The sequence below is a fragment of the Carassius auratus genome, unplaced genomic scaffold (genome assembly GCF_003368295.1).
Source record: "Carassius auratus strain Wakin unplaced genomic scaffold, ASM336829v1 scaf_tig00003248, whole genome shotgun sequence".
Classification (NCBI taxonomy): domain Eukaryota; kingdom Metazoa; phylum Chordata; class Actinopteri; order Cypriniformes; family Cyprinidae; genus Carassius; species Carassius auratus.
Genome location: NW_020523510.1, coordinates 88,937 through 101,743, shown reverse-complemented (window position 1 = coordinate 101,743; position 12,807 = coordinate 88,937). Strand labels below are relative to the sequence as shown.

General features: G+C 39.3%; 1 protein-coding gene across 1 annotated transcript; it reads right to left on the bottom strand.

Annotated features, from left to right (window-relative positions):
• Positions 1-9,172: 9,172 nt before the first annotated feature.
• On the bottom strand, positions 9,173-11,509 carry LOC113070172 (hyphal wall protein 1-like). The gene has a single exon (XM_026243388.1). The coding sequence runs from the start codon at positions 11,345-11,347 to the stop codon at positions 9,197-9,199; it is 2,151 nt and encodes a 716-aa protein (XP_026099173.1). The 5' UTR covers positions 11,348-11,509; the 3' UTR covers positions 9,173-9,196.
• Positions 11,510-12,807: the final 1,298 nt, after the last annotated feature.

Genomic DNA, 12,807 nt, shown 5'->3' with positions numbered 1-12,807 from the left:
TTTAAACAACTGAGTCCCAGTGACCATAGCATAACGTGAATAAAATATAATTTTTCAATGTATTTTTTTTTACTATTTGTTTCTATGCTCTAAAAAATGTGATGACATGGGGGAAAAAATTAAATAAATAAATGTTTTTATTTTCCGGGTCTAGGAGGATATAGCGTGTAATGACAGACATTTAGTGTGTAAGAGCATGTTTATGTAACCCTTCTATTATGTTTTGAGTCAATTTGACCCTAGGCTGTTTTAGCTTTATAAAACATTATCCTATGGTCTTTTGATTTCAAATGAAGTTAAAATGCAATTTCAGGGGCACTTCTAAAATATTTTGGAGCATCCTCTGCCACTGGTCAGGATGAGCCAACCACCTCCTCCGCTACACATGTCTCCACAAATATCTGATATTGAGGATGAAGATCTCTTTGCCTCTACTTCTACCCAGCATGAGCTTTCAGGTGTACATATCGTGTGTGTGTGTGTGTGTGTGTGGGCTACAAGACAACTGCAATTTAATGTAATTTTAATATTTCTGATAATTTATGAGTAGGACTGTGTTTTTTCACTGCTATGTGTTTTGAGTAATATGCCAATATGCTGTCTGATAGAAATGCCTGGAGCTGAACCCCCACTGAGCCCCACTGGCCCTCACATCTGACTGACAGGATTCAGACTGAGCTGGTTCACAGAGGACCAAGTAAAGTGCCACCTGGCTTTGTTTTCCGTAGGAATGAGAGTAATGGGAGAAGTTGCCACCACTAATATTTTAATAAGACATTAGTAAGTGGTGAAAAGATGGCAAGAAGTTGGCTGATTTCTTCAATTAAGAACAACAGCCTCTTTTGCTTCTGCTGCAAATTGTTTTCCAAGAGGAACATCAATTTAACAAGTGCAGGAATGGCAAATTGGAAACATGCATGCAATGATCTCACATCATATGAAAACAGTTGTTATAATAAAATATTGCTGTTTGTGCAGAACTTTGTTTGCTATTGTTTTTTGTGTGTGTGTGGGGGGGGGGGTTGGGCGCTCGAAAGGGGTCTCGCCCAGGGTGTATTTCAATGTAGAACCGCCACTGTACAGAGCTCTGCAATTGTATTCTTACTAGTAATAAATGAATTGTAGAGCTCTCTAATTGGAATTGTTACTAGTAAAAATTGAATTATAGAGCTCTTTAATTCAGTTGTTACTAGTAAGAATACAATTGCAGAGCTCTATAATTCAATTAGAGAGCTCTACAATCATAATTGTTACTAGTAAAAATTTAATTATAGAGCTCTTTAATTGTAATTGTTACTAGTAGAAATTAAATTATAGAGCTCTTTAATTGAATTGTTACTAGTAAAAATATAATTACGACGAGTAACGCTGGGACGTTTTTTTGCTGAAACGGCCTCCCATAATTGTATTACTTATCAATATATCGTTTTTGACCAGTGAATGTGTGCAAATGTGATTTTTTTTTTTCTGTCCGTCATTAAAACGGCGACAGCGCCTGCCGCTGCCGGGATCACATTACATTTTCATCTACAGGTTACAAACTAGTTTTTTTTAGCTATATAGACGGAGCGCTCAGTTTTTCCTGTGGTAAAATGCATTTGGCCAAATTAGCATTTTATAAAAGATGAAATGCTACTATCTGCCCAGGCTATTTAAATGTTGGTTATGTATTGGCTATGACTAGATGGCAAATGCTAGCCCTCTCTCTCAGGCGACGTCCCACATGTCTCAGTCAGTGAGTCAGACATCAAATAAATAAAATATGAGCCTTTATAGACAGTGTTTATTAGTACTTCTTCAAACAACAAGATATTTATTTACCCTTCGCAAATCTTTGTTCAGCTCAGCTGTTGTCTACAGTGCGGCTGCTGTGGAACTTCAGTTGATTCAATGAGAGGGGGCGGAGTTATCAGCTTACTTACAGCTTGAGGATCGAATAAGATTTACACAAGCTCCTTTTAAGAACTTTCATTTGGTAAAACAGAAAGACAGACGTAAAGGGTGACCAATAGCAGTGATTAAAAAAAAAAAAAAACCACCAAAAAAAGGGCACTTCGGAGTGTAAGGGCAAAAAGGGCATGTGCTCTGCACAGGTTGAGCCCTACCTGTGCACGTGCCTGATGTAACGGCTCCTGAAGGTTTTCTTCTGATTAAAAGGATCCCGCTTCAACTGATGTCTTAACGTTTAATGTCTTCTTTTCAAAGAGTACAAGTGTCATCTTCATCGCCATCTTGATTATATTTCGACATCACTTAAACATCGATATCAACATTTTGACATCTTTACATCACGACACAGTGAAAAACTGAAACAAATAAAATTACATTCAGATACTGTGAGTGCGTTTCTGTTTTTACCGCAGTTTAACCAAGTCTGTTACTTACTGAACCAATATCAGTACACACAATACATTAACCTTGCAAAGTAACAGATGCAATCCAAAGACATTCTTTCTACCAATCATACAATTAAACAGCTCTCAGCATGTGCGCATTTCTTTTGTGGATCTGATACTCACATGGCTTACTAGATCATGTGACAAATTCAACGAATGTTACACATTTCACCAGTAGGTGTCACTATTGCCCAGTATTTATAATACTCAAATACAATTTACAAATGAACATTCATAAAACATTACACACCATTTGTGAACTAAATACCTTTTCACAAAAATAAATGACTGAAATAGTTAAAATAAAATTCAACCGTTTCAGAGACGGGAAAATATAATTAAAATAAAGATTTAATTTGACAGTTTACACTAATAAACGTATATCTGCTAAAAATGAGTGTTGATCGATGCTTTCAAAAGAACCATTCATAACTTTCACACAAGCATATGCATAAAAACACACATTACGTTCACAATAAACTTTATTTTCCTGGAATAAATGAAGATAAAAGATAGTAAATTTTTACATTTGTCATTAAATAAACAAACTGCATAAAATGTTTTGCCTTTATCAGGATAGCTGCTTGTACAGTTTGTAATTAAAGTCCCAGAAAGCATTAGATATGCTTGTTTTTGTTTAACAACAATGTGAGAAAATTAGTAAATTGTCCATATGGATTTGATTAAATTGATAAGCATAATTTGATTTGTATGGCGCTGTCCCATATTTTTCTATATTTCTTTGAAATGCTTAGAAATGTATGCAAGTACATTTGCATATGATAAATATCTATTTTAACATGAATTATGATGAGCGTCTTCTTTCGGTTTGACTATGAATCATTAAAGCTGCAGGTGATCAGGACATTAAACACAAACACAATAAACCACATTCATGAACATTATAAATGATAATCTAATGCTGCTTTCTTTCATTTCAGGAAAGTGTGATCATCAATCATTGTATTTGTGTTTTAGAAATATTAGAAAACATTAATCTTTAATTCTGTCATTCTGGTCAGTCTTTCCAGTTTAATTAAAGTGAATGAGGGCTGGCCCTGTTAAGATCAAAAATCTGATCCAAAATGTATCAGGACAAAAGTTAATATGACAATATTCATAAGTCTTCTGAAATAGGTTTTGTGTGAGGAAAATTACTAGATAACCCTTTATAATAACTGCATGCTATTAAACATTAGTTTTTCAGTTTGTTAATAAATGCTTTATAAACACATTCTTACTGAAATTCAGTATTGATTCAGACAGTAATAAAACTTTCGTCAGCTTTTAACAAAGGATATTTAAAGGCTCACTTATCTTCTAAACAGAAAAATGTAAGAAAGAAAAGAGTGATACAGAATGTAGAAATATTTCATCCAAGACAGAAAAAGGTACAAAATGAAACATAAACCTCTACAATGTCATAGAAAAATCTGAAATCTGATATAAACAGATTTTTGTTCATATTTGTGTTTCTATTTCAGCTATTTGTGAGTCTTCAGTTTGAAATGTACAATTTGTATGTTGTTACAATGTACTTTTTTAATTGTGTTGGTTTTTGTTAGATTTGTTGCTTAATTTGTTGGCAATGTATTCTTTTTATTGCTCGTTTTTATTTATATTATTTATTTTCTTACTTTGTTCTTGTTTGTAAGTTTTACCTCAAAAGTATTTAAAATAAAAATAAAAAGTTATGTAAACACTTGCATTTTTACAATAAGTGTCAATTAAATACCTAGAAGAGTGCCACGGCTCGCATTAAACGTGTTTTGGCGCCTCTCTCTGGACATTTCTCTTTTTTCAAATTGCAGCGAAAGGTAGAGTAATGTACGTAATGACGTGTTTAGAGGAACGCATTTCGACTGAGACTGGGTTTAATCATGTAAATGATGCTAAATGATCCCAGATCGGTCGCGCACCGAAGTCACGTCTCCACCGAATATAAACGTCTTCTTGAGTTGATTTGTGTCGCTCTCTAAAGCAGGTCTTGTGGTTTCTTCATCAGAATAACACCACGAGGGAATTCCCGACTGACGTCAGAGCTGAGAAACAATCTGCTTGAGTCTGACTGATGTGATGAAAGCTTCAGGACCTTCATCTCTTCTCTGACAACTTTAAAGTGAACGTGATTGTGTTCAATTCAAGACTGAAATCACTGAGTTTCTGGAAACTGTCATGTAAAATCATCAGAGGAAGTTCAATCACAGAGGATTTGAATGAAATCTGCTAGAAACAAAACTATGTTCACTGTTTTTGAAGCAATGTTTGTCGTCTAACTTTAGAAAAGGACGTTTCAAATCTGTGACAGCTTGTTTGGACTAATGTGGGAAATATACTATGAATATTTGATGATATTTAACTGATAACTGTGTTAGGAAAGTTTGATTTGGGGGTTTACATTGCAGCAGTATTATCATTTTGGCAAATGCGGTTTAAGAAGGAGAATCAGAATAGTTTGGTTTAACCAGAGAAAGATGTCAATGTAGTTTCTAGATTTAGAATCTGGATCATAAAATAAACAATACTGCTGCATTATAAGCTTTAAAACTGATCACAATCTCGGAGCGAAGTTGACTCCAAAAATTGTGTTTCTTGGATGTGAAAAATGTGCGAATACATTTAAGAGCTTTAAACAAAGACTGTTAATAAAAGTGTAAAACTAGAACTGCCAAGAATTAGAAAAGTTTACACAGCACCACAGTGTGTTCACAAGCTGATAAATGAGCTCAAATGAGGAGGGTTTCCCCTCGAGGGAAATCCCCAATAACAAGACCAGAAGCAGAAGCCAGTAAAACACTGATCAAGACAACTTTAAGGTCTCTCCATCACACTCTCACATGAGTCAAAACACTCCTTCTCTCTTCTGAAACCTGCTTTCTCATGTGGGACGACAGAGCGCTGCTGGACAAATGCGTTCCCTAACAGAAATGTTGTGCCCTTAACCCACATTATTATGGAAGTACAATAAATAAATAAATAAAACACCTACTATAGAGGTCAAAATAGAACTGTAATAAAATATAAAAATAACTAAATATTAATTCAATTTTATTATTTAATAATTACAGTTGAAGATAGTCGTCTATGGCTATGATTTTACTACAGTTGTCTGATTAATTTTATAGTCTCAAGCATTTATTAATGACACACAAGAAATAGTACTTCAATAAAAAAAAAAGGATTAGTCTTTGTAATGGTTGTGATGTCCAGGGGCGTCGCACCCGACACTTTTCCCGGTGAGAGGGTTCAACACCCACACGTTTTCTGCAGTTTTTCCGCAGTTTTGCACAAACGCTTTACTACAGTCGCTCCTCCGTTTCTCTGGCCGCTCAGTGTCTGCGCTCTCCGCGGCTGCCTCCCTCTCATGACACCTGCTTTGAGCCTGACCGGCTGATGATTGGCTGTTCTGCCTTAAGTCCCGCCTCTCTTGGGGTGTTATTGGTCAGCTCGTGCTGAGGAGGCGGGCACCTAGGCGGGAAGAGTTTGGGAAGATGTTCTGTTATCGTTTTTGTTGACATGTCGAGTGTTTTCGGTATTATATTTCGTTTTTTAGACTAATGCTTATTTATATTATTGGGATATTGTTCAGCAGCTAGCTAAATTCGGTTATGTAACGTTATGTGGCATGCAATGTATAACATAACTGTGACGAAGAAGGCAGGGAATTGCCAAGGAGGGTGGACAAACTGGCATTGTTAAGCAGTGTATTTATGGGTTCATTGCCAGTGCAACTGATTTTGATACTTTGAGCATTGTTTGTTGATTAGCTGAATACTTTTGTGGATACTTACTGAGTGTTTGATTGTAACGTTACCTGTTGAGGAGAAAAAAGTGAGAAATGATGACATTGTTTGCCTACCTGTTGAAGAATTATGAAAGAAAAATTTGTTTGTTTGTTTGTAAATTGTTACATTATTTATACCACCAGAGAAAAAGCTCTGTGTGGGCGGTTTTTTTTTCTCCCCTTTTCTATTTTTTTTTTTTTTTAATGTAGGATCATTTTTTTCCCCAGCCAAACTTTAAGCCCTGCATTTTGTACCCCTCTGTCACTGTATTCAGCGTTTTTTTTATTGTTTATAAACAAACCACATCCATCCCCCACACTTTTGAAAAGCTTGCTACGCCCCTGGTGATGTCCACATGTTTTTGTTGAAGAAATTATAGAGGCTATAGCATTTCTATCGCAAAAAGGTGGGCAGAAATGAAATATTAAGTGGATATTTGAATCAAATGTTTGACCATCCTGTAAGTGTTAAAACAGCAATTATCAGACCTTTAGCGCCCTTTGCAGGCATTTGTGATAATAGCCTATGTAATGTACAAAAAAATATTATCTTGTATTACAATATGTATTTTAACAGTATTATTCAATTAAAAAATACAAGTATTATTAAATAACCAATCATTATTGCCTCATTTAAAGCTTGTTGTTCGCTTAGGTCTGTTTTTATTTCCACAAAAATATTATCTGAATGCTTTGTAAATTATCATTTGAAGCGATCTGAAGCAGTTTGTAGTAGGGGAGAGCAGGGGCCAAAGTACCATTTTCAGGAAATCATCATTTTAAAATATAATCTCCTGTAGACAGAGATATATTTCTGCTGTGGCCAGTAACTCAGAAGTGTGCTCTATCAATACCAGGTGGTATTTTGTAGAAATGTACTTTCGACTCCGTCGGTTGGGACGAAAGTAACACAACAACATAAACTAGATTTTTTTTCTGTTACTCTTATTTTTATTAAGTATACCCGACTATGACCTTGTTAATATGTAGCTGCAAACATATTTTGTCCTTTATTTTTGTTAAAAAATATTAAATTACATTTTCATATTTTCATTTTCAATTTAAGTTTCATCAAATGTCTCAAAATCCGACTGTACAAACTTGAATGGTTTAAAATATTTTTAATGGCAATTTCAATGTATTTGTTTATGTATGTATACTATGTTAATATAAAACGAAAGTTTTTTTTCCACATTTTATTCGGTCATATTCAGGAATAGTAAAAGATTAAACGCCGTATGATTGACTTTAAAAAAATGTTCTACTGTCCTGTCCGCTAAAACATTGTGACTTTGTGTCATTGTCAACCTTTAACGATAAAGGGTGTACTGAAGACTGTAGTATGCACTGATTACTGTTACGGTTCTAAATCACCTTAGAGTACTAGTTACACAAATAATGTCCAGTAACTAGGAAAGGATTAAAGAAGCCAGAGTCATGTGTCCAATTAACTCAATGTATTAATGAAAAAATGAATTATTTCCTCACAATGTTAACACAATGTAAATGACACAATAAGACAGCGTAGGCCTACGTGAAATAACCAAAACAATAAAACAATAAAACAATGTTCTTTAAATCAAAAGATACAATAATGTTGATATAAGGCAGTGAAATGTGTTATTGAGAATACTCAGTCCCAACAAGTCCCAAGTTTCCAGAGAATGTCCACTTCACGAGTTCACACTTACATACAATTGGGAGGGTAAGATTTAATGCGTATTTGGCGTGCTGTCCGGAGGGAGGGCTCCGAGCTCGGAGTTCGGCCCGAACCCAGAGTACTCCCCCCTACCCTATGTAAGTGGTTTAGGATTAGAAGTGTGGAGAAGGGGTGGTGGGGGGATGCTGCGAGACTGTCAAATGAATTGAGGTGAGACTGCTGTATATATACACCTCTTACCATTGATTGCTGAGTGCTCTCCACCTGTGTTAATTATCTGCTCTTGCTTCTCCCGAACTTTGTTAATAAAACATCATTTTACGAGTTCACACTTACATACAATTGGGAGGGTAAGATTTAATGCGTATTTGGCGTGCTGTCCGGAGGGAGGGCTCCGAGCTCGGAGTTCGGCCCGAACCCAGAGTACTCCCCCAAAAAGCGAAATAGCAGAGGACAGCCGCTGAACTAAAAGACCCCCCAAATGAGTGCCACGTTTGGCGTGCTGGCGTCTCTAGAAAGGGTCTGAAAGTTTGGCCAGTGGGCCTGTGGCTTTTTTTTTTTTTTTTTTTTTTTTTTTTTTGGACAGAAAGAGAAAAACAGGAAAGAGAGAAAATGAGAGCTTGACCGGGAGATTTTCTCACACTGCGTCCGCTGTGAGACCAATGCTCGCTGGACGAAAGAGAAAACGTAAGTGCTCTACCGGAAAAGTTCTCGCTTTGTCCGCTGTGAGACCGAATGCTCGCTGGACAGAAAGAGAAACAGAAAAGAGAAAAATGAGAGCTTGACCGGGAGATTTTCTCACACTGCGTCCGCTTTGAGACCAATGCTCGCTGGACGAAAGAGAAAACGTAAGTGCTCTACCGGAAAAGTTCTCGCTGCGTCTGCTGTGAGACCGAATGCTCGCTGGACAGAAAGAGAAACAGAAAAGAGAGAAAATGAGACCTTGACCGGGAGATTTTCTCACACTGCGTCCGCTTTGAGACCAATGCTCGCTGGACGAAAGAGAAAACGTAAGTGCTCTACCGGAAAAGTTCTCGCTTTGTCCGCTGTGAGACCGAATGCTCGCTGGACAGAAAGAGAAACAGAAAAGAGAGAAAATGAGACCTTGACCGGGAGATTTTCTCACACTGCGTCCGCTTTGAGACCAATGCTCGCTGGACGAAAGAGAAAACGTAAGTGCTCTACCGGAAAAGTTCTCGCTGCGTCCGCTGTGAGACCGAATGCTCGCTGGACAGAAAGAGAAACAGAAAAGAGAGAAAATGAGACCTTGACCGGGAGATTTTCTCACACTGCGTCCGCTTTGAGACCAATGCTCGCTGGGCGAAAGAGAAATTTTTTTTTTTTTTTTTTTTTTTCTCATTCAATGAGGGTTTGGTGAGCTTTTTTAATGTGGAATCGGTTGGTCCTGATATAGCTATGGAAAGCATCTGAGGACCATCTCCCAAGGGCTTGTATCTGCTGTTGGGAGAGGCCTTTTTGGGCTGCTGAAGTTGCTGCCCCAATACGGAATGAGTGACTTGAAAAATTCTTTACTGGAATGCCTGACTGTTGGAGAACGGCTTTGAGGTGTTTCTGGAACCAAAAACGAGTCACAGGTTTTTTGGATTCGTCTATGAATAGGGGTTCCAGAGGAGATTTGGCCTGAGAGCTTCTCCATTGCGAATATGCCAGAACTGACTGGTATGGTTGGATTGGCGATGGGAGATTAAAAATGTATATGAAATGGCCTTTTTTGGTTTGGTCGGTCTTACTTTGTTTAATCAAATATGAAATTGATTCCCCATCTATTACTGATAAGTCTGAGATGGTGGGGTGGATTTTTGGGTCGAAGTTGGACGTGATGGCGAGTTCCGAACATCTGAGAAAACCAAAAAAGGCTAGGACAAACATAGCGTCAAGTGTGCGAGCGGTACTGATGGGCTGGTAGCCTGTGCGGAGGGCGCGAATGCATTTGGTGAGAATGTCTAACGTTATAGGTTGTCTAGCGTCGGTACGGCTGGGCTGGGATCTTTGAATCCCTTTGATCAGGAGGGAGGTTTGTGAGTTGTTTATCTCGGGGGAAGGAGCGCCGTACATCAATTTATGGAAAAACTGGATGCCGCTCAAGTATCCTTTGATGGACCCGACTTGGAGGCCCTTAATGCTATTAAGGTAGGTAATAAAAGAGGTGACTGAAAGAAGAGAGAAATCAGGGAAAGGCATGTTATAAGAGACGTGGAATGTTTTGAAACATCTCCAAGCCGTTATGTAGGATTGGAGGGTTCTGGGAGAAACTGCTTTGAGGATAGTGTCGAGCGATGCGTCAAGCAGGGGTTTTAACGGGTGGGTTACGGGAATATTAGTTCTGAATAGCGAGGTACTGGAGTTGGGAATTGATCCGCCTCTGGAGCCAGCGTCCTGAATTTCTGATAAGATCTGTGCTCGGATGCTTTGGGATACCGGTGATGGTTCCATGACGACTGCGTTGGATGGCACGGGCATCGGAGTCGCTGTGAAGAGAGAATAAGGTGATTTATTTTGTATGAGAGAGCTAGGAAGGGTATGATCCGGGGCTGCGAATGTCGGCGGCGGCCTCACGCTTAGATGACCTGCTGTGGTTTGAAAAGGAAAGTTAGTTGGAGGGTATGACGAACAGGGAGCATAATAATTTGAAGCGTGGGCTTGAACTGCAAGCGGAGGCAGGCCTGCGCTTGTTTGAGCTACTGGAGCCGCAGGCCACTGGAAGTGGGCGGGGTTATAACCTGGTGGGTAGAATTGTTGGTATCCTTGGGTCTGTGCTGGTAGCAGCGATGGCCTCGCGCTAGTGTCTCCAACGGGGGCTGTAGGCCACTGAAAAGAAAAAGGGTTATGTATAGCAGGATTATGAAACTGAGTGGCTGTGGGGGGGCCGCTGGGCCTGGCTGCATGCGGCACTGTGGCAGCAGAAACCGTGGTGGAGGGCTGGGCCTCATCGGGAGGTGGGTGTGGACCTGCCATGGCGGAATCTGGGGCGCGGCCTAGGCTCGCTGAAGACCGGTTTCTGCGGCTCGATGGGCGAAGCGAGCCGGATCCTGTGCGGGAACACGACGGTGGTAGCTGGGCAGGCGAATTTTGGGCCCTGCGGGCTTTGCTCTGCCTGTGGGTCGTTTTTGGAGTCGACTGTAGGGAAACGTACAGATCATACAGCTCCGCTTTGTTCATTTTTCGCGAAGCCTGTATGTCTGAGTTGCCGAGCGCTTCCCTCAATCCAGCTACGGTCCACTTCCCGATAGGTGGGATCGTCGGGACGGCCGAGCGGTAGGAGGAGGCCGGGGAAGAAGGTGGAAGCCTTGCCGGGGGCGGTGAAGACTGGCCTCGACGTCTTGGTGAGCGTAGGGCTGTTCGGGCTGGTGTGCGGCCGCGTGAAAAAGCCTGGGGCTCAGGTGCGACGTCCGGCGTTGGAGGGATGGTCGTTGGACCGGCGGAATGTGAACGTGCATCCTTGGTGGTGTTTCCGTTCTCATCAGATGAAGAGCTCGATTGTGACATAATGGCAGAGCTGGAACCAAAAGCTACTAACTGCTGCGAGACTGTCAAATGAATTGAGGTGAGACTGCTGTATATATACACCTCTTACCATTGATTGCTGAGTGCTCTCCACCTGTGTTAATTATCTGCTCGTGCTTCTCCCGAACTTTGTTAATAAAACATCATTTAATGAAAGGAAGGCACAGATATCTTCAGACGTTGATCCTCAGACATGATGTCATCACATTTGGATCTTGAACAGACAGTATGTTAGTAGGGATCTTTGTTTGATACTGATAGGGTTAATATGATGTGGTGATAACAGTGAGGCCTTTAGCTTCGTGTGCTGCGATATTCAGTGTGTGTGTTGGGTTTGTGTGATTACAGTCCGCTGGACAAACGTGTGGTTCTATAATGAAACAAATAAACTCAATTAGTCTCTGTTACATTTTGTACAACAAAGTGCTGTGTCATTATCACTTCACATGATTAAACGCGAGAGACATCGAAAACATATGATAAAAGCATAATATAACAGCTGTTCTTTTATAACTGAAGAAATATCTTATTGATGCATCTAGCAGCATATCAAACGATGATTATTAGACTGAATAATATGATATAAACACTTACGTTCTGCAATGATGCACGCGCTGATATTCAACATATAATTCCAGCAACTTCTGAAGCGATCACACAACATCGGCCGCCCAACACATCTGAAATGCCAAACTGCTCACCAGCTGAGAGCTATATTATAAATCTATAGCTTGATGGCTTTAATCCAACTTGCCGCATGAATTTACAATACTAACACGGACCGCATTTCTCCTTTTTCTCCATTGCCGTATATCTGATCTCACGCTATTTTCACCAAACTCGCGAGACTTCCGATTAAACTCCGCCCACTCAACAGGTGCAACACTTGAACAGAATACTAAACGACTATAATATTAAAATAAATGTAACTTGACCATGACCTTTTGCACAAAGGGTAAGGATGATATTGTTCATTTTAATCATCATTTACATTTGTAGAATCATTAAGAAGAAACTTTTTTTTTGTAAATACCTCATTTAATCCCTTTCTTTCAGATTCTCACTTTCAGTTCTACAGCGCTTGAAAAAACACCGATTAAAAGAACAGAAAGAAAATGTTTTTTATTTATTTTTGTGACCCCAGTAAAACTACCTGCTATGTTAAAGCTGGGGCCTGCACTCTCAGAAAAAAAAAGTACAAAACGGTACCTTTAAGGAACAAAATCTTGTCACTGGGGTGGTACCCTCAAAGGTACATTATTGTACCTTGAGTCAGAGGAGCAAATTTGTACCTTACTTTTTTGTACCTTCTAAGGGCCAATACTGTACCTTTGAGGATCAATAATGTACCTTAGACAAAGGTACAATAAAGTACCTCTGGAAAAAGGTACAATTTTGTCCCATTAAGGTACCACCCCAGTGACAAAGCCATTTTGTACCTT